The 24,464-nt window shown below is 40.1% G+C and overlaps 1 protein-coding gene across 2 annotated transcripts in view; it reads right to left on the bottom strand.

The window, feature by feature from the left end:
* Positions 1 to 24,464, bottom strand: part of cep112 (centrosomal protein 112) — a 299,282-nt gene that overhangs the window by 223,661 nt on the left and 51,157 nt on the right. For both annotated transcript variants that reach the window (XM_067424733.1, XM_067424741.1), the window contains exons 12-17: positions 23,280 to 23,423; positions 14,987 to 15,141; positions 14,450 to 14,579; positions 10,141 to 10,233; positions 8,828 to 8,887; positions 4,414 to 4,493 (exon numbers count right to left, since the gene is read on the bottom strand). In XM_067424733.1, coding sequence (XP_067280834.1) covers positions 4,414 to 4,493; positions 8,828 to 8,887; positions 10,141 to 10,233; positions 14,450 to 14,579; positions 14,987 to 15,141; positions 23,280 to 23,423 — 662 coding nt within the window. The remainder of the gene's footprint in view (positions 1 to 4,413; positions 4,494 to 8,827; positions 8,888 to 10,140; positions 10,234 to 14,449; positions 14,580 to 14,986; positions 15,142 to 23,279; positions 23,424 to 24,464) is intronic.

Genomic DNA, 24,464 nt, shown 5'->3' with positions numbered 1-24,464 from the left:
TGGTTAAAGAATTTGTTTTATTTTTTTATTTCTATTTCAGTTTTAGATCGGTGCATCAGGTTAATGAAACTAAATAACAGGCTAATTTCAACTTAATGAAAATAAGAAAAGTTTTTTTGTATTGTACATCAGTTAACATTTATTTATTTCAAGTAAAGATATTACTTTACAGTTCTATATATCTCATTATTGGCCGGCTCCTGCATCAGCATTACACACCTGTGTCTTGGTGCTCACGTGAACAGCATCGGCCAATAATGAGCCGGCGTTCTGACGTAGAACGTTGCACTGTCACTTCAGAGGGCCTTTATTAACCCCCCGCAGCCGCGTGGAGCACTTTTATAATGTTGGGTTAAAATTTTCTGCTGCCACTCACTGCCATTATAAAGCTTTGAAGAGCCAGGACATTTATTAATATAACTCTGATTGTATTTGTCTGAAATAAGAATGTCATATACTCTTAGGATGGCTTGAGGGGGAGTTAATGCTTTGAACGACTGGAGTCACATGGACTATTTTAACGAGGGATGTCTTTCCTACCTTTCTGGGCCTTGAGAGTAGCAATGACGTTGCTGCCTGTGTGGTTCACAAACCTCTCGGATTTCATCAAAAATATCTTAATTTGTGTTCCGAAGACAAACAAAGGTCTAATGGGTTTGGAACGACACGAGGGTGAGAAATTAATGACAGCATTATCCTTTTCAGGTAAACGATCCCTTAAAGCGTGCACTCTGACTATTATGGGCAACGTTCTCCGTTTGCTTTCTGTATATCATTTATCCCAAAAATCTACAGCAGAGCTTCCTCTTTTGCTTTCAATCCCAAAAAAACGTGTCGATGGAAATACACGGTAAGTGATACTGGAACTAAGCGACAGAAAAAAAGTGTGTCAAGGAAAGGTATTCTAGGAAAAACTATAAATTCAGGACCAAGTCTGGTGCTCCAGGCGATGATGATGTCACATGTCCACTGGCAGAGTTAATGACTGAAATCTAATTAAACACGCAGTTACTGCCAAGAGTGTGTGATGCACCAGGACAAGGGCCAAACAAACAAACAGCAAATAATGAGCTCATTGGTGGGTCCAATCCAACCTGATGTCATTCTTCAACCTAAATGGGAAGTTTTCCACCAACGTTTGGACATTGTAAATAATCTCACATCTGGGCCTGGTGGGTACGTTAAACGTGGCACGCAGCTTGTCAGGGGAGTTTTGTTCTTTTATTTTTTCTGTGAGTGACAGTGAAAAAGCCAGGCCAGACTAACTAACCTGAAGTGTGTGATTCCACCCGGCACACAAACCCTGCGAGTTTCCTCAGAACGCCATCCTAACCACTTCCACATCTCCCGCTGCATTCCTGCGGTTGGGAACGGGCTCCGGGAGCACAGGCAGTAACCCCACGCTAGCTCCACATCTTAGGGCTCTGCTGTGGGCCAGGAGATGGCCTTCCCAAAACAGGACTTAGAGCAGAGCCTCTTCCACAGCCCCATAATCCAGCCCAGACCACAGCATTGTTCACATTTTACTGGTCTCTGCTAGCACTCAACAATACAGGAGCAGAGCCGTCAGGGAGGCAAGACTGAGCAAATATTGCCCTTGACACTCAAATGACAATCCGCATCTAAATAATAGAACAAATACTTGTAAATTAGGGGTGTCGCGACATACGGTATTGGCGATAATAACACTTAACCCTTTCCCGCCGGAACGCCCCCTCAGCCGGACTGAGTGACAGAAGAGCTGCTGCGTGACTGCATTTAATAGGGGAAAACACGAGTAAAACAAATGGTTATCAGATTAAACTAAAGGTTGGACTCCATATAGTGTTCCTTACAACTTCCCAAATATCCAGTGATCCGTAGATATTGACATGCAGCCAGGAATCGTGTTTCCTGACATTTATATGAACCTAATTTTGATACATAAACATTTATCACTGTCAGTCATCGCAATTTCAAATTTCATCCCACTTATGCTGATGGGCCTGTGTATCCTCTGCCTGTGTATGAGGTCGCTTGTCAAGAATGGAAAACACAAGTTTTATTCAAATTCTGAATATATTATAGGCCTGATAATTGTTTTACAACGCATAGACAGCGCATCCCATTAAGAGCGCTCCCTTTATAATCACTAAATGCTGTCACTTATTTACTTATTGTCTCCACTTTAGCACAGGACAAACACTCGAGCGGAGAGTGGATTCTAGCATAAACATCTGTGATTGGCCATTGTGTTCAAGAAATCAACAGACATGTCTATCATTGGCCATTGTGTTCAAGAAATCAACAGACATGTCTGTGATTGGCCATTGTGTTCAAGAAATCAACAGACATGTCTGTGATTGGCCATTGTGTTCAAGAAATCAACAGACATGTCTGTGATTGGCCATTGTGTTCAAAAAATCAACAGACATGTCTGTGATTGGCCATTGTGTTCAAGAAATCAACATACATGTCTGTGATTGGCCATTGTGTTCAAGAAATCAACAGACGTGTCTGTGATTGGCCATTGTGTTCAAGAAATCAACAGACATGTCTGTGATTGGCCATTGTGTTCAAGAAATCAACAGACATGTCTGTGATTGGCCATTGTGTTCAAGAAATCAACAGACAAGTCTGTGATTGGCCATTGTGTTCAAGAAATCAACAGACATGTCTGTGATTGGCCATTGTGTTCAAGAAATCAACAAATATTTCTGTGATTGGCCATTGTGTTCAAGAAATCAACAGACATGTCTGTGATTGGCCATTGTGTTCAAGAAATCAAGAAACATTTCTGTGATTGGCTACATTATTACGAAGAAAACTGATCCTAGACCAGTGGTTATGGGCAGCTTTTCCCTCTAAAAGCAATCAGTAGCAGAAGCAGCAACGTCAGGGGTTTGAGTGAGAAAATTACACGCTATTATCAAGTCGGTCTCCCTCGGTCCAGAGGGGGCACAGGGATGTCCTGGTTTTGTGTGTTTTTCGCAGCATTCACACTGAAAACCAATGCTGCCCAGTACTTTTGCCACTCGGTGGGCGTAACTGCAGTCACTCCGGCTGACAGTGATGTCACATGCACGCCCTCTCTACATGTATGATAATATGGCACATAAATTATCCAGTGGCAATATCTGGTCTTAACGTACAGTAACCTTAACGTCATAAAACACCAGCAGTCACAGAGCGCAGCTTCTATTGCCGTGTACAAAAATGTCTGTAGGACTTGCCGATCCACAGGGAGCGTAAAAGGAGTAAAACCACCACCCTGTTCTCCCACATCCACCTCTGTTATCCTGCAGATTTGGCTAATGTACAGAAAATAAGTAGACATTATTTTGCTAGTCCTGAAAAGGGAAATATTATATTTTTAGTTTGTTATATTAATGTTATATTAGCTTGTTAAATGCCAATGCCTTTCAGTGTTATATTTACATCCAAAAGTGTGCTCATTTTTGATTTTTAGAGACCAGTGTTTTTTTCTGTTAATTGTAACCAAAATATGGGCGATGTGAGCATGACGGAGCGCTACATGTATTTTATGTTTCATTCGTACTCGACTCCGGATGGCGTCCTCATGCAGAAAGTCCAAAAGTGAGACTCATGAGTTCAAGGAAATTTCTAATATGGACAGCGATCTCCAGTACGATTTTGACCATTGTTGCCAAGGGCTATTTTTCATGTCCGCGGGTTGACGCGTTACTTAAAATGTGATATTTAGTGCAGGGAATACAAATTTTAGCAGGAGAATCTCGCCAGAAACCTGAAAAAAAGCAATTTTTACCAGGGACACGCCCGAAAAGTATCGGGGCTTGTTTTGGGCTAGTTTTGAGTGTTCTTAAAGTCATCTTCAGTATTTCCATAAGGATAATATATATTTATGATGCAATGCCTATTGACATAGCCTTTATCGCTGAATATAAAACGATATATTTTTATGTAATTATTTTTGAAATATTCAATAACAATTCTCAATAAGGCCAGGTACAAAGAAAGTGAATAATGTCAAAAGTGCCAAAAAGTATACTGATGTCTACACTACGGTTCAAAAAGTGTGTTGTCGGTACGATTTTTTAAAAGACAAAGCCAGTTTGCATTTAATTAATCAAAACTGAATAAAAGCAAAAATATTGTGAAATAATATTACCATTTAAAATAACTGTTTTCTATGTGAATATAATGTTAAACGTAATTTATTCCTGTGATCAAAGCAGACTCCTTAGTGTCACATGATCCTTCAGAAATCATTTTTTATTTTATTTTAACATTTTTATGGAAACAATACTTTTTTTCAGGATTGTTTGATGAATAGAATGGCATTTATTTGAAATACTAATCTTAAATTTGACATAGCAAAAATTTAAAAGTCACACTGACCCCAGACTTTTGAACGGCAGTGGACTTTATAAAGAGAAGATCAGCAGGACGTACCTGAGTTTGTCCTCCATCTTGCTCATCTTCCTCTTGCTATCGATCCATTCCTTTTCCAGTTGGGCCTGAAGCGTCTGCAGCTGGGACAGGGCGACAGAAGTGTCAATCACTCAACACGCTTTCTCTGCTCCCGCCCCTCAGCATAACTAGAGCTGAGCTCATTTTCCAAAGGTCAGAGGTCGGCCGGGAGACGGCTGGCCTGCAGGTGTATACGGCCTCTGCTTTGCAGATGTGCCCTTGACAGAGGTCCGCCTCACCGTCCTGCTTTATGACCGGACAGGCCCTTTGAAGGTGGGGCGGCAGGCAGCAAGCCAGGTGTCTGAGGCTGATCTTAAAACTTATCTTCACCTGATTGTGTCGGCCCAATTATTAAAGCGGCCTTTTTATGACAGTTCTGAAGCTTTGAAGACTTTTGAAAGGGAGCCGCTTGGCAGCAGTTCCTATTAACTCATAATTAGTGGGGCAATCAGGTCGGGTCTATCACTGTCCCATTACGCTCCCCTTTCATTTGGGGAAACACTTGGGTGCCACTTTGACAAAAAAAACAGCATGGTCCTGTTTCCACCTGGCATTTTTGGTTATACGATCACAAGAAATGAGGTCTAAAACATCTTGTGATCGGATCAGTGAAATCACATACAAAGATGTTTGTGACTAGCAGAGCGCTAGCCGCTACTCACCGGCCACTCACTTAAAGGTGCAATATGTACGATTTTTGGAGTAAAATATCTAAAAATCACTAGGCCAGTGTTATATATTTTGTTCATTCGAGTACTTATAATATGTTAACTATTTGTAAATCGTGAGAAAATTGCGATTTTAACCAAGGAACCGATGTCATGAGGAATCCTGTCCCCCTGTGCAATAGTGTCCGCTTAGGCCCCTGGAGCGATTCTATTGGCTGAAAGAACTTTTAATGGGTGACCTGTTCAGAGCCTGATTACAATTCTTACAAAATCATGTTTTGATTTTTGTCGTTTAAATGGTCTTAAAATAGTCTTTAATGTCTTCCAAATCATATGTTTTACATACTTGTATATAACTGAAGTTATAAGTTGTGAAATCAAGCATATTTCGTTCTTAATGTTTTTTTTAGTTAGCGAATGTTCTAGCACAGCATACAGCTACCCGATTATCTTAGTTTATACACCACGGTTGCACTTACCCTACATATTTAAAGCCCTAGCCGAGACACTATCGGTGTTTAATGTTTATTTAATTTTTATTAACGGTGTTGTTTATTTTGTGCACCTGTTCTGTATATTATTGTTTTTTTATTCTTTATTATTTACATTATAGGTACATTACTATGTTATGATGTAATTTGTATTTGTATTATTACTTAGTTTATCAATTGAAATAATATACAATATGTTAGGCATGTTATTGCTCCCATTATAGCAATCAATTACATATTTTATAGCTTTTATAGCATTTAGCTTTAGCTACAGCAGCTCGATCAGGCATTTAAAACTACCACGTTGGTAATCAATTACATATTGTTATAGCATTTATAAGCATTTAGCTTGCTAGAATAAGCTACAGCAGCTCAATTAGCCATTAAACGAAACATCACGATAACAGCTTTTGATCAGGCATTTAAAACAGCTACCACGTTGGGTCCTAAGTGGACACTATTTCACAGGGGGGCAGGATTTCCCTATGTGTGAGGGATACACCTGTCAAATGGCTTCATATCTGCGTTACCCTTGGTTTCCGCTTTAACTGCCGTAGAAACCCCGGCAACAGACGTGGACAACTGTGTAACGTCTAGTGCTGTTGTAGTTTCGTTTAAACATTACGGACCATGGCAAGCAGACATTGAAACAAAATGAGAAAACAAAAGACGATCAGTATCGACGTGGTGCGAGCTTCACAAACTTTGACCTGAAGAGATGCTGTTCTTGCATGTGCTTTATTAGACAGGTGAGCAAATATACATAAAACGAATCAATGTTATGTAGCTCAACACGATGAACTATGAGAATATCATCAGTATGATGCTTATACTGCTTTTTTTTTCTACTATGGAAGTCAATGTTACCGTCAACTGTTTGATTACAAAACCTTCTTTAAAATATCTTCTTTTTAGTTCAACAGAAGAAACTCACACTCAGTTTGGAACAAATTGAGGGTGAGTAAATGGTGTTTTTGGGTGAACTATCCCTTTAATACCAGGTGGAAACGGGGCCCTTGTAACAAGCTCTCGGTTTTACAGCCTCAAATCTTCACATCATCAAAGTGAACTAGGGCAATTGAGAGCAGAGGAAATGCTTTTATGTCGAACTAAAACCGTCTGCTTTGGTTTAAACTGCTTCTGAGACTGGACTGGTGGTGATTATGGGGACTGGTCAGTCTCATAACTGGTGCTTTTCAAGTTTACTTAAATTGTTTCAATACAATAACCAGGGCTTTCAACTTGAAATAACCTTTAGTGTGATTAATCATAAAAAGTGTAATATTTGCAAATCAATGTGAAAAATAACCTATAATATATTTTTTTTTTTCAACAATTCCACAATCAGCTGCGACTACAGGCCTCACTAAAGCACACTTACTGAGAGCAGTGTGTCTGTTTCTTTGTAATCAATGACACTCATTTTGATATTTCGTTATATAATGACTTCGCTGCCCCTAATAGTCAACCAGGAGAGGCTTAAGGGAAGAGCAAAGAAGAGCAGCGCTGGGTCTCCGACAACTCACAGGTATCGCACACCAGACACGCACACTTTCTATGATTATCAGTTTATGACCAGCAATATTGTTATGTTTAAAGACATTATGAAATTAAGATATTGTCTATCCTATGTGATGATTGTACTTTACAATTAAATACAATCGTTGCTAAGTCTGCAGCCTGAACATTTTACCTCAGGGTGTAACTTACTTTAACCGACTTCACTGAGAATCTCACCTGAAAACATCAGCGACCTTCTTCCACACAGCAGATTTCTGTACTCTGTCCCTCAGAATCAGTGGTTTATTGCATATAATTCAAGGTATTTAAGGAGTTTTTCGTCGTTACGCTATACTCCTAAGCTGTTTTCGGCAATGAACATTTCGGAATGTTTTCCCAGCTGAAGTGTGTGACCTGCCGGTTTATTTATTATATTTTACTATAGGTCTATGTTTAGGCTTAATTCAAGCAGTTAAACTATAATTGTAAAAGTAAAGATATTTTGCAGGACAGGGTGAAGTCATTAACGACGATTTGAGACAATTATAATGTCAATTTAATGTAAAACTAGGTAAATGGCGCTCTGTGGATTTTGAATAGCACCCTGAGTCGTAGCTGGGCGCCACGGACAGACACCGAATGGTGCCGCCGGTGTGTGTGTCTTAAAGACATGACGTGGTGCGGCGCTGAGCTTCTCGTCCGGTGTGCGACACCTTCTTAGTTGACTAAAGTCAGGGACAGCCTAATTAATGACCAATGTCCAAACACATTAAAAAAATACTAAATAAGAAGAGAATTTTTTTACAGTGTGTTTATCATTTTACACACATTAAAGTTACATCAAGCTACATCTGTTAAAGTTGTTATAATGCTACTCTGTGCATTCGCTCGGCGCTACTATGAGACACTTGTTCACACTTGCACCTAGACAAACCGACACACTCCGTGTCGACAAGAGACAAGAGACCGTGTCAACTAGATGATGGCCACATCAACAAGCCCGTCTCCTGCATGATGCCTCAGATCTTGTTGCCTGAATCATAATCATACACTGTTTGTTCGTTTGGCCAGAGGAGAACTGGCACCCCGACTGAGCTTGGTTTCTCCCAAGGTTTTTTCTCCATTCTGTCACCTGAAGGAGTTTTGGTTCGTTCCCACCGTCTCCCTGTTGTCTTAAGCTTTTGGCTTGCTCAGTTGGAGACAATAAATATTTAATTATATTATGTTGCAGTATTTTCCTGTTATCACTGTGAAGCTGCTTTGAAACAATCTGCAATGTAAAAAGTGCTGTATAAATAAAGGTGACTTGACTGCAGTGAGCTAGAGCGATATTAGGCATGGTAAAACATGGCACTCGGTGCGGTAAATCAAGAACATCAGATTTAAACAATAAGACTAACTGTGTTGAGCTGGAGAACAATCATTAGTTTCTGTCCATCAATGATCCAAACAGTTGCTCACCTGTCTAATAAAACTCATCATATATTAAAGTGTCTTTGGTGTTTACATGGTTTCGACAAAATAAAACATTGAGGGTAACGCGGGTATGATGTCATTGATGGTTAAAATCGCTGATTTCTCTAGATTTAAACATTCTTGGAAACATTTGGGATAATGTAAGTACACAAGTTGACAAAATATCTAACATTGTTTTAGTGGTTTTTGGATATTTTAATCCCCAAATCTTACATATTGTGCCTTTAAATATAATACTGTGCTTGTGAATGAATGAATTACCTTTTTGTCAGTGATGTTTTGCAGGTCTGTTATCTCCTGCTGCATCTTATTTTCTTGGTCCTGAACAAAACAAAACAAACAAAAGTCTCATGGGTATATTTGTGGCAAAAGCCAACAATACATTGTATAGGTCAAAATTAAAACTGTTTTCTTTCATGTCAAAATTCATTAGGATATTAAGATCATGTTCCATGGATATATTTTGTAAATTTCCTAGCGTATATATTTCAGAAATGTATCAGTAGTAGTAATATGCATTGCTAAGGACTTCATTTGGACAACTTTAAAGGTGATTTTCTAAATATTTAGATTTTTTTTGCACCCTCAGATTCCAGATTTTATAATAGTTCGGCTCTTATCCTAACAAACCACACATCAATGTAAAACGATTATTTATTCTAATGATGTATAAATCTCAATTTCAAAAAAATGTACCCTTATGACTGGTTTTGTGGTCCAGGGTCACATTTTGTCATTCACATCTAAAGTCAACATGGCAGGACAATCGCAAACCATTAAAGTGGCATATGAAGAAAAAAAGGTAGAGCTTGATTTTATACATGAGGATTTGGATGGTGATAAATGTGATAAGTGGTTGGAGGAAAGGAATTGACAAACAAAAGGGTACATGGTGACGTCTTTAAGGACAGAAAAATACCCAATATTTGTGTGCACGGTGCATTGTTGTGGTTGATAGAATATCTGAAAAGTCCTAATACATCCTAATGTTACATTCATACGATTAGAATCAACCGTGAGGTTTAATCAAAGTCCCTTTAAGACAAGTCATTTGCCTCGGTGGCCATCTTTGTATTGCCTCCTAGGCATGCAAGTGCAACCTCTCTCTTTGAATGGGGAAACATCGGAGTCTCCAAAGCTCGTCAAGCTTACGATTGAATTAAATTTCCTATTTGAAATCACCAATGAAATCTGATATTAAATAAAAGCAAGTTATTACATACAGATAAGATATTATAAGACAAATTAGATTTCTCTGGGACAGCATGCACTGAAGAACGGGTCATAATAAGACCAGGAATGAGATTTCCTGAGGCACATAGGGTCGATCACACTGAATGATTTGCATGACAAAACAACTGATGGTTCATTTTCATTGAGAGTTGGCAGCAAACTGTGACTGTCAATTGAAATTTTACTTTTTTAAGGATTGGCCCTGCGAAATACAACAACCAGATGTCCGTTACTGTGTTTGTTACTCAATTAATTGTGAATCCCTCTAATAACGAAAGCAACCAACAGTATGAACATCCACATTAGACACAGGTGCAGGGATGCAAGCGTGAGCTACTGACCCTGAGCTGTCTCTGTCTCCTGTTTTCCGCTTCCTGTATCTGCTGTTTGAGGTGAATCACAGTCTGTTCCAAATCCTCAATCACCTCTGATGCCTGACAGAAACACACACTGCATTCACAAAACTATACCAAACAATAAACTTAAAAACCTTTTCCAAAACCTAGTGAGCTGCCTTCTTAGACCGCATTTTCATCACAAACATCCTCGTATACAGCCGTATAAAAAAATGCTTTTTCATTCTTTTAAGAAAACCCCTTACAAAAGAAAACTATACTTCAGGGTCATTTTCATAAATGTGCAAGAATATTTTCCAGGTATACTTTATGCAGTAAGTATGTTAAAATCATTGCGTACTCTTTCAAAACTAAAAATAACAGCAGTAGACTTTTAGCACACAACTAGTTTACAAGTTACTCTTTTCTATTTGAACTATAAACTGTGAACTATACTATAAATTAACTTATAGGTATAATGTTAGTTTACTAGCTATGGACTTCAAGCTCACTATTTAGTTAATGAAAGTACACTCTGAATTACAGTCAAACCGAAATGTATTCAGACACCTTCAACATTTTCTCACATGATCACAGTTTATTCGCTATATTTTAGAAAATGTTAATAAAATATGACAAGAGCTCAGAGTTAAACTGTCAGAACAAACTCATCTTGATAATGTCAGATAACTTTGATAGAAAGGTGTGTAATGGATTACAATCCACCAATCAGCTGTTCAATTAAAGGACAATTAGATTAGACCATTTTAGCTCAACCAATGAGCAAGCAATGCTTCATTTTGTTCAGTTTGTGGTGTCAAAGGTCACATTAGCGGTTAAAGAGAAAACACTTCGGCAAGACATGGTCAGGTCAGTGTGTCCGAATCATTTTAGACCCATATCTTTACTGATACTCACTGTATGAAGAATTTGTGGGTATAATATGTCACAGTTTGCTTTATTTTGCTCTCCTCACTTACATAAATTACCTATAGTGTCCTGCACACACTAATATATCATCTGGTGTCTGAATCATTTTTGGTTTGACACTATAGTTTTATAGTTTTTACTATACTGTTGCTATACTATATAGTTTTTATACTGAAAGTTTTCCTTAAGTGAGTTTAACATAATGCTTATAGTTTACTTGTACAGTGGGATAATTGTCAGATGTTTATCTGTTTCTGTGTGGGTTAACAGCACTGTGTGCAAGAAAATATCCAATTCAGTTCCACCTATGTACTATTTGCTCAAGTGATTCCACCCCAAAACTGACTTGTTACTCTAAATTTGAACATGTACGCATGTTAATGAGATTATTCATACTACCTCGAAGATGCCAATGTGTGTGAAGAAATAAGTGTACTTAAAAAAGTAAAAATAATAACTACAAGATAGAATGAAGTTGTTAAATTTGTCAAGACAAAATGTTTTAGGCGTAACGTGTAATAAACCTCCTCTCTCAGATTCCCTTTAAAAGCCAGTTGTGCCACACCATGGAGGATTCTCTGTTTACATGAGGAGAGACTGAACGCTTCTCCAGAGAGGAGAATTCATGGGCAACAGCTCTGGTGGACATTCCAGCAGTCAGCATGCCAATTGCATGCTCCCACAAAATTTGTGACATATGTGGCATTGTGCTAGCCTAGAAATCTAGACGCACCCTAGCGGCAGCAAATTTAATCTGCCCCCAAGTGTCGTCTAGGCACTCTCAATACCCATCTGAGCTGTATTCCTCAGAATCTGGACGGCCCAATCACATTGTGTATAGAGTCGGTGGGCGGGGCCATAATGATGACGGCCGAGTTGCGTTTGCGTGCTTCTAGTAAACACAGAAACTGGTGAACGGCGGCGGTCTTTCGAATCAGCTTTGACAGCGACTCTGGAAGACTTGGAGTTAAGCTTTTCTCTGAGAAAAGAACAAAGAGCGGCACTGAAGTCATTCTTAAAAAGGGAAGATGTGTTCGGAGTTTAGCCGACCGGATACGGCGAATGTTTAATCAGTCAGCGAGCTCTGCTTCACCTTCATGTTGCTCTGGTTGGTGGTAGCGCTATCCTATCGCGTGCAGAGGGAGTTTGAAAGACAACCGTTTATCCGCCCCTCGGATTGAGCTGTCAATGGTGAGTTTCCAGACCAAACATCTTGATGTGGGTCTGGCTTGTCAGGCTAGCATTGTGCTGTGTGATAAAACTGCACATTTAGAGTGGCCTTTTATTATGGCCAGCCTAACTATGGCACACGCAATAATCATGCTGTCTAATCAGCATCTTGATATGGATTATCTTGGCAAAGGAGAAGTGCTCACTAACACAGATTTAGACTAGGGCTGTCAAAATTAACGCGGTAATACAAAATTACAAACAAACTAGGGGTGTCCCCGACAAAGGATTTACACATTCGAATCAGAATTTTCGAATCTCTCTATGGTCGACCGATAGTCAAATTATCTATGTGTGTGTAAACCATAGACCGGGAAAAATAAACGGTATAAATGGTTTGGGAAGGGCAGGAAACTGGTCAGCAGGAGGCTAAGACTATTTTTATTTTACTTTACACACGGCACACAGCCACCACTTTTAATAAAGTGATCAAAACTATACACTACACATTCGTAAATGAACCGTTCTCTCATAACATTTAAAGGCCGCGATCGAAACACAGAACATCACACAAATATATAAAAGAACATTTTGATAAATAAACCTTAAAACAATACCTGCCTAGAGAGGAAAAGAACACTTTGAGTGCGTTTATATGTGCGTTCTTAAGCCGATTGTGCCTAAAGGGGGTCGCACACCTGACTGAAGCTCAGCGTCGTGTCTCAGGATCTCACACCAGGCAGACGTGAACATTACGCGCCGCGCGCGAGCTCAATTTTGAATCACTGCCCGATGAGTGTATCTTGTAGTACAGGGTGAAATCAGTATATACATTCACAATTTGAGGGAAATATACATTTATCGCCGCGGACAGGCGTCGAATGCCACCGTCGGTGTATGTGTTCGAATTTTAAAGGCGCGGCGCGTCCGGTGCGAAGCTCAGTGCTCTTAAAGGGGCGATCGCTCAGCGCCGCGACCGACTTTATAACACTAAGATTGAGTACACCCATATTGCCAAAATGGTATGATCCACGTTTCATAACACCCGCGAAGATTCGACTGTGAGATCAGTGGTCGAATCCGGTCCTGCATATCGATGCATCGGATCTTCGACTATTAGGGGTCACCCCTAAAACAAACATATACTTTTTTATGGCAGAAAAATACCCAATATTTGTGTGCACAGTAAATTTTTTGTGTTTGTTAGAATATCTGAGAAGTCCTAATAGGTCCTAATGTTACATTTATACTATTACAATCAACTGTGAGGTTTTGTTTACTCTCTTAATCACATCATGTGAGTACTAATATTTGGGTGGCAATAGAAGAGTGCTATGACATCCCTTTGAAGGCCAAACGTGGAGCAAGTTAGCATTTTAACACTAATGTCTGTGGTGAACACAAGCTCAAGACACTTTCATGTTTTATTCTATGACATAAAATACATTAGTATTACCCCACTTTTTGTAGCTGTTGCGTGTCTTAAAAAGGCGATTGCTAACAAGTGGCTAAATGTGACTACAGAGGCTGTCGAGGAGATTAAACGCCATCAGCCGAAGAGGTACGCTCAGTCCGCTTTTCTTGTGCTCTTATTAACTATTATAACTCAAACATTCTGTCAAAATGTTTTGAGATAAAAACTGAAAGAGTTGTGTGAAGTTTAATGATGGTGACGTTGAAGTCATGTGACCGTGGTGTGGTCCGTTTATAGCCTACCTTTAGCTTTTTACTTCAGGCGACTGCATTTAGCTTCAAAATTAATAAAAGTTGTGACCATCTGTGATAATTATCTTGATGGACAAAACTTGTAAGTATCATAAACTTTTGTTGATCACAGAGCTTGTTTTTAGCAATAATCCAAAAGCCTATGAAAAAATCCTATTGGGGTTTTTGTCAAGGCAACCAGTGTGATGCTAACCTGTAACGTGCCGTCACACCTGCACCAGTCTATTAGTGATTGATAGCTATGTTTCAGTTCAGTCACTCCATTTGGGTGAGGATGCTGCAGTAGAAGTTAGCTGTGATGTAGACAGTGAAGCAGCCCACTAGGGTTTGGGACAGAGCTAATATATCAAGGATATTTCCTAAGCTTGTATATCAGAAAGTTAACTCACTTAACAGACTGTTCTGGGTGCAGTAAAAGTTACGCTGTCGACTACTACAGGAAATAAAAGTGAGTAAAGCATGTGTAGGTGTGGGAGGAGAGTAAAGATGCCTTGGCTGCAGAGAGGCTGTGCTCCTGCTGGAAGTGGCTCATGTCTGCATTGTGTCTGGCCTGAAGTTTCTGCAGCGTGTCTTCATGCTGGTCTTTCATCTGCTCCATCTCCCTCTGCAGGGACCCAGCCCTGGAGAACACAAACACAATCTCTTCAAACTCTTGACTCTCTCCACCACTTTGCATTAAAGAGATGCATGTTTTGGGTTGCCATTATAAAGCTTGGAAGAGCCAGGACATGTATTAAGATAACTCTGACTGTGTTCGTCTGAAAGAATGAAGTCATATACACCTAGGATGGCTTGAGGGTGAGTAAATAATGGGGTAATTTTCATATTTGGGTGACTATCCCTTTAACATTTTCACTAACTGCAGTGCATTGTGGAACTGCATTATAGTTCAAGGATAGATGTGACGCTGCCTACAGGGTTTGGATCACTCTTCAAGTCAGGTGTGTTTACGAAGCCTTCACATCTGCTCCATCAGATCTCTGCAGCTGCGATCAGTCGTATCTGAGCATGTCAGGGTTTCTCGTACCTGTGGTTGGCCTCTTGTAGCTCAGCGCTGATGGAGGCGATATGAATCTCTAACTCTGCTTTCTCCTGTGTGACCTTCTGCCGGAGCAGGTTCCCGTTCTCCACCTCCACCGAGAGCTGCTTCACCCGTGTCTCCAGCTCATGCACCATCTGCTCCTGGAGGAGCCCAACAGAAAAACAAAGATAAGGGAAAGAGTTCATACAGTTCATACAAATGAACCAGCTAAAAATAAAAAAAAGATTCACAGATTCATATCACTGCAAAACATTTTTTAATACATACACAGCTTCACATTATAAATGTGAAAAAGACAGCGTTAATGTTCATCAGTTATACACATTTTCAGCTGTAAAGCAGCTCTACAGAAGACAATAGTGTTATTATTCAGCTTAAAGTGATAGTTGGCCCAAAAAAAAAAAATGGAAGGAGAAAAAAAAATGGAAGTCCTTCAAAATATATATATTTTTGTGTTCAGCAAAAGAAAGAAGTTCATACAGGTTTGGAACTACTTAAGGGTGACTAAATGATGACAGAATTTGGCATTAACTCAAACTGGGCGGGGCTTGTTAGTTCCCAGCATGATTTGCATAAGGCTAAATCAAGAGAAAGTAAATGTTGTTATTTTATATGAAAAATTTATATGAAAAATTATGTTATTTTATGTATTTTTGATGAGAAACCTGATTGACCTGATTGTGTTTTATGGTGTTTAATATTCAATTATGTTGAAAATATTAGAACAATTTAAATTACAGTGGGTTACCATTGCGAAGAAGAGTGGAAGCTGTGGACTTATATACAGCTAACGTCTTAACCGCTTTGCTAAAAGTGCTTTTACTGCTTAATAATAATAATAATAATAATAATAGTTCATTATAATAATAAGGGCTTTTCTCAGCACTCAAAGAGCTTTACATAGAAAGCGGTGAATCTCCTCATCCACAACCAATGTGCAGCATCCACCGGGATGATGAGACGGCATCCATATAATGCCAGAACGCTCAGCACACACACCAGCCGATGACCGAGTGATGAAGCCAGTCAGCGTATGGGGATTATTAGGAGGCTATGATGGACAGGGGCCAATGGGCAAATTTAAGCCAGTATGCTTGGGTTACACCCATACTCTTTTTTTTCTGAACGACATCCTGGGATTTTTAATGACCACAGAGAGTCAGGAACTTGAAAACAGTGATGTTATCCAGCTAATTTCAATTATCATATAGCGTTAATGTGGGCAGATCAGTAGAAATGTAAGTGTCCACAAATTAACAAGCCAAATTGAGCAAATGAGCAAATTACATGAACAAATTATGTTTGTTAAACTTAATTGAATCGTATGGGACTGATGTACACAATTAAATCATGTAAATCCAACACACTTTTTTTCGGTGTAGTTCAGTATAGTAACAAAAAAAAGTGCACTTATGTTGAAAAATATTTTGGTTCGTGCTACTATTCGCAACTGTTTTTGTTTTGTGTACTGTAAATGCATCTTTTCAAGTTTAATTTTGTCACTAAATAAATAAATAATGTTTTATTGCAAACCTTTACTAAATTAAAAGTTATGCCCCCCTTACATATCTTCAATGCAGTTGTTCTCATACCCAACGTGGCTCACAACTTTTTCAAAAGTGTAGCTGAACTACTTTAAAATGATGAGTAGCTTGAATCTCGACAAACTACAGCTTCACCGTAGCTTCCCAACACTGATTTCCACTACAAAGAGACAACAGAAAAAGGCAGTGAGGATCTCCTGAATGGGGAATTCTTCTGTAGATGTGATAGTGAAAGTAACAGTGAGCTTAAACAGCTTTCTAACAGCATTCATGGCCACCACACCATCAAAGATCATCTGAGATCATCTTTCAAACAGCCTCAAATCTGATGCACCTGTGGGCCTCTGTTCTTTAGCACAACCCAGAGCATGCTGGGATTGAATATGAAAAAGGCATGTGGAGCAAAGCATGGCTCAGCCCTCAAAGAACATCTAGGATCTAGGATGGTCTTCATTTGAAAATGAGACAACCATATCTGATGAAATACAGGAAGGGGGAAACTTTCCATGGGACGGCTAGAGCTGTTAAACCAAAACCAGACAGCCTGCCTTAGAAGAGCTCAGACACACACACACACACACACGTGTCTCATCGTTAATGGAGGCCACTGTCCCGTGCGTGGCGGATGGAATGCAGGCTGATATGAATGATGACAGATTATTGATTGAAGATACATAGCTCAGATGATGAAAGTGGCCAGTGTTGAAAAGCACAGCTTTCTGATGGCAACGTCAGTGTGGAAACGCTGGAAAATAGGCCTTTGTTAACGCCCAGTGTGAAATGCGGCATGATCTGAAAGAGTAGGGCTTGTGCTATGACGCACACTTGTAATTAATACACTGACCCTGATAGCACACGCACGCCACATAAAATCATCTGGACAGTCTGAGCCATTCAACAATCTGCAGTTACCCATCCTACTGTTAAAAAACAGCACGTGCTACAGTCTCATTTCCAGTTTTTTATCCATACTTCGAACACTGAGTAGGGGAGAGTGCAACGTGCATGGCGTAAGATAGTTTGAGTAAACTTTTTAAACCAATTTGAGTGATCAATCACACGTCTCAAACTGCTCTGAGAGTCAGAAACAGCTGTTGATGTAAAAGTGATTGTGATAACATGCAGGTGACATGGGACACGTCTGCCCTCATCACACAGCCCTCATCTGAGAGCACGTCTCGGTGGCCAGGAGGATGTGTAAAAGCACACGCTCCACCAAAGAGTGTATGTGCTTTCCTACACACATACTGTACACACACACCCCCCCCCTCTTCTGAGGATACCGATCAACAATAGTTTTTTTTGAATACTCAACCCAAACAAAGAGAAAATAAAACCATATCTCATCCTACTTTAAGGCAGTTTGTTGACTTAAACCATGTTTATCTGCTAGATTTTATAGGGACATAGTCTACACAAGTCTAATAATCAAGGTTATTTTTACCAAAAATGTTGCCTTTTAATTTTTATACTAACTAAACTAACCTCGTTGCTTGTGAAATGTGATGTTCATGCCAAGTAAGTGAATACTGAATAGAAAAATCAAATTTCCATTATGCGTAAGAATGTGAATTAAGAGAATGTGAATGGCATTATGTTTGCTTAGTGTTGTATCAGAAGGCCGTACTGCTTGTGCGTTGGTTTGGGAATAAAGGATAATTCCGCATATATACTCCATTTAGGCATTCCCATCAAGAGAGACCGCACCAGTGTCATCCAAGAACATGAAACAGGCTACAAGTCAAACGGGACACCAAAACTGGACAATTAAAGATTGGAAATAATTTAAATGCCACCGTCTACCTGTGTATTGTTGCTGAACATCCTTTATGACCACAGTGGATCTTCTGATGGATACTTCCAGCAGGATAACATGCCATGTCACAAAGCTCAAATCATCTCAAGCTGGTTTCTTGAACATGACTGAGTTCGCTAAAACTCAAATGGCCTCCACAGTAGGGCTGGGAGATATGGAGCAAAAAAAAATATCTCGATATATTTAGCTATATCTCGATATACGATAAATATCTCGATATCTTTACAGGAAAAATAACCCCCTAAAAACAGCAAAAACAAATATGCAAAATATCATAAGCTTTTATTTTTATTTTATTGAAGTGCAAAGAGGTAGTCAGTTCATGTAGGAACAAAGTGCTTTTGACATTTAAAAAAAAAACTCCCTGATTAAATAAATAATAATAATTTAACTGTAAAATAAAATAAATAATACATATAGCCTTCTTTTCATTCATTTCATGCTTTCAAAAGACTCCCTTTTTTACAGTTAAAGTAAACAGTAAGCATTTTGCAGAAAGATGGGGGCATGACTGAGATATAAATAAAAAGATTTTTTCATAACACCACTTCCTGTTAAATTTATAACAAAATTTAAACAGTAGGCTAGATGTCACACTCTTTACTATAGCGTGACTGAGCGCCTCATCGTGCGGATCATGTAGGCTACACATGAGGCGAGCTTCCCTTCTTTTCCTGTTACAGATCGAAATATGAACGTCAGAAGGTAGGCTGTATATGATACAGTACACCTTACAGAAGAGCACTGTGTCTCAGGACACCCGGGATGTCGAGTTTTCCCCTCTTGGTTAAAACATGAATAGACCTATCCATCATAGTCCCGTGATAAAGCTGACAAAATAATAATAATGATGATATTGCAATCATTTTTTTAAATGTTTTAAAAGAATATGCGATCATTTTGATATTTTAACCGAAAACCATGCGATCAGTTAGACACAAATCATAAACTGACATGATTGCGAGGGCGTCTCGCACCAATAGTGAAACTTGCGTTTGATCTATGATGAACATTAATATCGCTTTATGAATTTTAGCAAGCAGTTGTGTTAGAAGGAACTAAACTAAGTCTTAAACAACGCACACGCTTGTCAACATGATAATCCAAACCTGGTTGCGGACGCCGCCGTGTTCAATGAGACAACATGCGAGGGGAGGGGGAACAAAAGCAAGGAGGCGGGAGGCGCATGAGCCGGGTCGAGCACAGCACAGAGAAGGCAAACAAGCAAAGTGGCGGAATCAGAATTAAATATAAACAATATATCGATATATACGATATGTCAAAATCCATATCGAGTTAAAAAAAATATCTTGATATATTTTAAATATCGAGATATCGCCCACCCCTACTCCACAGTCACCAGATCTCAATCCAATAGAGAAGATTTGGTATGAGATGGAACAGGACAGTCGCATCGTGGATGTGCAGTTGATAAATCTGCAGCAACTGTGTGATGCCGTCATGTGAATATGGACCATAATCTCTGAGAATCTGTGCCACACACCCACAAATAGTGCTCCAAGGAAGGAACAGTGGAACCGGCCACAGGGTCATTGATGCACGTGGGGAGCGAAGGCTGGCCCGTGTGGTCCGATCAAACAGACGAGCTACAGCTCCAATTGCTCAAGAAGTTAATGCTGGTTCTGATAAAAAAGATGTCAGAATACACAGAGCATCGCAGTTTGTTGTGTATGGGGCGGCATAGCCGCAGACCAGTCAGGGTGCCCATGCTGACCCCTGTCCACTGCCGAAACTGCCAACAGTGGGAATGTGAGCATCAGAACTGGACCACGGAGCAATGGAAGAAGGTGGCCTGGTCTGAGGAATCACGTTTTCTTTTACATCTCGTAGATTGCCGGGTCTTCCCTGGGGAACACATGGCCCCAGGATGCACTATGGGAAGAAGGCGAGCCGGTGGAGGCAGTGTGATGTTTCGGGCAATGTTCTGTTGGGAAACCTTGAGTCCTGCCAATGTTACTTTGTTACTTTGACACACACCCCTACCTAAGCATTGTTGCAGACCATGTGCACGCTTTCAGGAAACGGTATTCCCTGGTGACTGTGGCTCTTCTAGCAGATAATGCTCCTGCCACAAAGCAAAAATGGTTCAGGAATGATTTGAGGAGCACAACAATGAGTATTAGGTGCTGACTTGGCCTCCAAATTCCCCAGATCTCAATCCAATCGAGCATCTGTGGGATGAGCTGAACAAACAAGTCAGATCCATGGAGGCCCCACCTCACAACTTACATGACTTAAAGAATCTGCTGCTAACATCTTGGTGCCAGATACCACAGCACACCTTTAGGGGTCTAGTGGAGTCCATACCTTGAAGGGTCAGGGCTGTTTTGGCAGCAAAAGGGGACCAACACTATATATGGTCTCTCTCTCTCTCTCTCTCTCTCTCTCTCTCTCTCTCTCTCTCTCTCTCTCTCTCTCTCTCTCTCTCTCTCTAGACAACACATTTGTTATTTTAGTTATATTAAGAATTGTATAAATCCTTTAATCTTTGTGCATCACATGGCTATACAGTTATGATAATAGTCCATAGTTTGACAAATGGAGCTAATGCACTCATTATCACTGGTGTACACATCTCTCAGGTACAGTTTGTGCTATGACATCAATGCAAGTCATCAATCTCCATTGAGTCCCAAATGTGATGAATATGTATCTTGTCATCAATATTCAATGTGTTGCTTCCTCTATTGAAGATTGACACATCAAAACTTGGCGATCACGCCACCAATGAACGCTAGGAATATTAAGCAGAGCAAAGGAAAAGAACAGTTGTGCCAACTTTTGACACGCTCCCAAACAAGAAGCCACAGGTAAACAGACAAGCACCCGTTGGGCGCTCCAATCTCGCCCGTCCAGAAGATATGAAATGCGGCCGATGTGACTCCACGTAGCTTTGAAGAGCTTTTTTTGAGAAATCAGGATAGCACCAGAGTGGGCCGCACAGAAGAATGATGAAAGAACGAAAGATAAACAAAGGCTTTCAAAGGATAGAGTATTGAGACATCAAACGCAAAGTAGAAACAACACACAGCATCTCACTTCAGCTGACATATTGACAACAGCAGCCTATGAGGAGAGAAGAGGTAAGACAAGAGGAGGGGGGCTGGGTGGAGAGGTTGGTGAGGTCAGCTTAAACCAACAGAATGGGAGAACCTAATTTCCAATGACAGAAGGGTCTTTCATCTGGGGCCCTGCCTGGAAATGTGCTGTGTTTAATTATTAAAGAAGGGTCATACTCTGTGGGGTCGGTATGCATTTGAAGTCTCATAAATTCAGCCCTGCTGACAGGCCGCGGACGGCCGTCTCAGTTTGTGCCTTTACCTGTATGACAGCCGCTGAATGCTAATTTGTAATGAGCAAAACTCATTAGGCCTCTACCACGGACGGACGCGTGTCCCGGCTCATCTCGGGCAGAGCGCTGCAGTGCTTCGGCCCCTCTAGTGGGACGGCTTCAATCGAAGCCTATAAGGCATGCTTTGTTTCAGGCACACCCCGAATGCACACACAAGAAGACGTTTACAAGGTGAGAGAAGAGGAGAAAAGACCAAGAAACATACTCCCCACGAAACACGAATGCAGACGTGAATCTTGTCTAATGCTTTACGAGTATTTGTTGCTCAGTACGCACGGTGGCGATAGAGTTTCCTTCAAATGTTAGGGCCAGATTGTTGCTCCGCAGGCCCGTTTTTACAGTGATGCTAAGCACACTCAAACTAAAGCAAGAGCACCCTAAGTTGAAACTGTAATAGTAGCATATTGGCAAAACAGATTTGGCATATGCTCCAAAATTGTTGTGTTTGCACTCTGGATGTTTATTGAGAATTCACTCCTTAAAGGTCCCGTTCTTCGCAATCCCATCTTTCAAACTTTAGTTAGTGTGTAATGTTGCTGTTAGAGCATAAATAATACCAGTAAAATTATAAAGCTCAAGGTTCAATGCCAAGCGAGATATTTTATTTAACAGAAGTTCCCTTTCAAAGCCTTCAGCGAACGGCTGGTTTGGACTACACCCCTGCACTTCCTTCAGGAATGACGTCACTAGAACCGTTTGTTGACGAACCCTCCGCCCACAAGAACACGCAAAATAGAGGCGTGGTCTCGTTGCTCTCCCACGTGGAGAAGAGCGCGCATTCAGCGCTTGCATCTCCCCGTTATGGTAAGAGGCGGGACCTTTCCGGGCAAAGTGCGCTAAGCTGCTGTCCAATCACAACACGGGACCCGCTGGCCCAATCAGAACTCGTTACACAAAGTCAATTGTGTGAAAAATACTGTTTCTTTACACGCGAAACATGAACTCATGTTATATTGCACACTGTAAACATAATCAAAGCTTCGAAAACACGCGAAGAACGGGACCTTTAATTTACGGAAAAAAGTAGGAAGTCACAAAGTCTCACGAATTACACAGAGAGCAAGTAAAGAGCTCCTTTTATAATCTCTGAAGCTCTCGGTCAGTCCAGTGTGAGACTATAGAAGAACAATGGTACATTTAATAAGAGCAGAATATTTTCCCTATAAAATTAGGTTTTTGCACATTACTGTTATTAGTTATTTTTATCTGCATATCAATTCAAGCTCAGTGCTTCACTGTTACATTTCCAATAAACAAACATGTAATATTATTAGTAACTGCACTTATGCAATGCAAAACAATAGTAGTTTTATGATTACATTTACTTTATGATACATTTTCGTCCAGCGCCACAAAATCAGGTGCTTTAGCTGGTGCCACTGCTCTTAAATGTTAGTCTGGAGCCCTGTAATGGTGGTTGTTATGGTATTTGCATAACATTTCCAATGGTGTTTTAACACATTTCAGAAAGCAACAATGTGTAAAATTGAGCTTATGTATCTCAAAGCTACATCAGGGTACGGTATGTTTCCATTTAACACTCACAGTGGCCTGCGTCTGGCCGCTGTACTCGGCCTCCATCTTGGCGAGTCGTTGGTTGGTGTCCTCCAGCAGCTCCTGGATGTTTTCTGTGTGCTTCTTCTGCAGCTCAAACTTCTCCTGTTCCATCTCTGCCACCGCAGCATGGAACTACCAGAGAGGATGACCCAATCATACAGCAGAGCTCAACATTAGGGATCCAGGAGAGGAACAAATCTCCATTCAAAACATTTACTTTTCAAGACTCTGAAATTGTTAAAGGGATAGTTCACCCTGAAATGAAAATAAAGCCATATTTTACTCACCCTGTTGTTGTTCCAATGCCCTGTGTCCTTCTATCTTTTTCAGACCTCAAAAGCATCCATTTTAAAAACGTCCTGCATGCGCTTCTCCATATAATGGCAGTGAATGGCAACCAGGCTAAAACTTTATAAAACTTTCCACAATGATATAGTGAGATGCACGCCATATATGGAAAGTGTTCAGGAGACATACTATAAGGTTTTGCAAAAGAGAAACCTTAAAAGTGTGCAAGCCATCAGCAGCCGCTCACACAATGTTGTCATGACAACCGGTACACAGCATTCACTTCAGGAGGTTTACCTTATTATTGGCATTGTAATATTTCTTATTATTCACCTTATTAAAGAGATGAGTCACTTTTGTTTCTATTGAGCCTGATTTCTCAAAATGATGCGTGTGTGTGCTTATCCTGGGTACCATGACAACAATGCGAGTTAAAGTAAGCATGAGCGACTGAGGATGGCTCGCACGCACTCACAGGAACTATTTAGGAGTAGTTTGACTGAATAATACGGTTTCTTTCTCGCAAAACCTTAAAGTATGCCTCCTGAACACTTTCCATATATGGCGTGCTCTCACTGTATCATTGCGTGATATTTTTGTATAATTTTTGAAAAGTTTTAGCCTGGTTGTCATTCACTACCATTATATAGAGGAGCGCGTACAGGACATTTTTCAAAATGTCTTCTTTTAGGATTCGTGAAAGATAGAAGGACATAGGGCATTGGAACAACAGCAGGCTGAGTAAAGATGATTTTATTTTAATTTTTTAGGGTGAACTCATAAATAGGCAAGCCCAAAAAAATAGTCACTAAAACCGTGAGTTGTCATTGTTGCAATCTATAACCTCCACTGTCCACTGGATACAAAACCAGAAAAAACAAAACA

This window comes from Pseudorasbora parva, chromosome 2 (genome assembly GCF_024679245.1).
Source record: "Pseudorasbora parva isolate DD20220531a chromosome 2, ASM2467924v1, whole genome shotgun sequence".
NCBI lineage: Eukaryota > Metazoa > Chordata > Actinopteri > Cypriniformes > Gobionidae > Pseudorasbora > Pseudorasbora parva.
The sequence above is the reverse complement of the archived record's forward strand: the minus strand, read 5'-3'. Positions and strand labels throughout refer to the sequence as shown.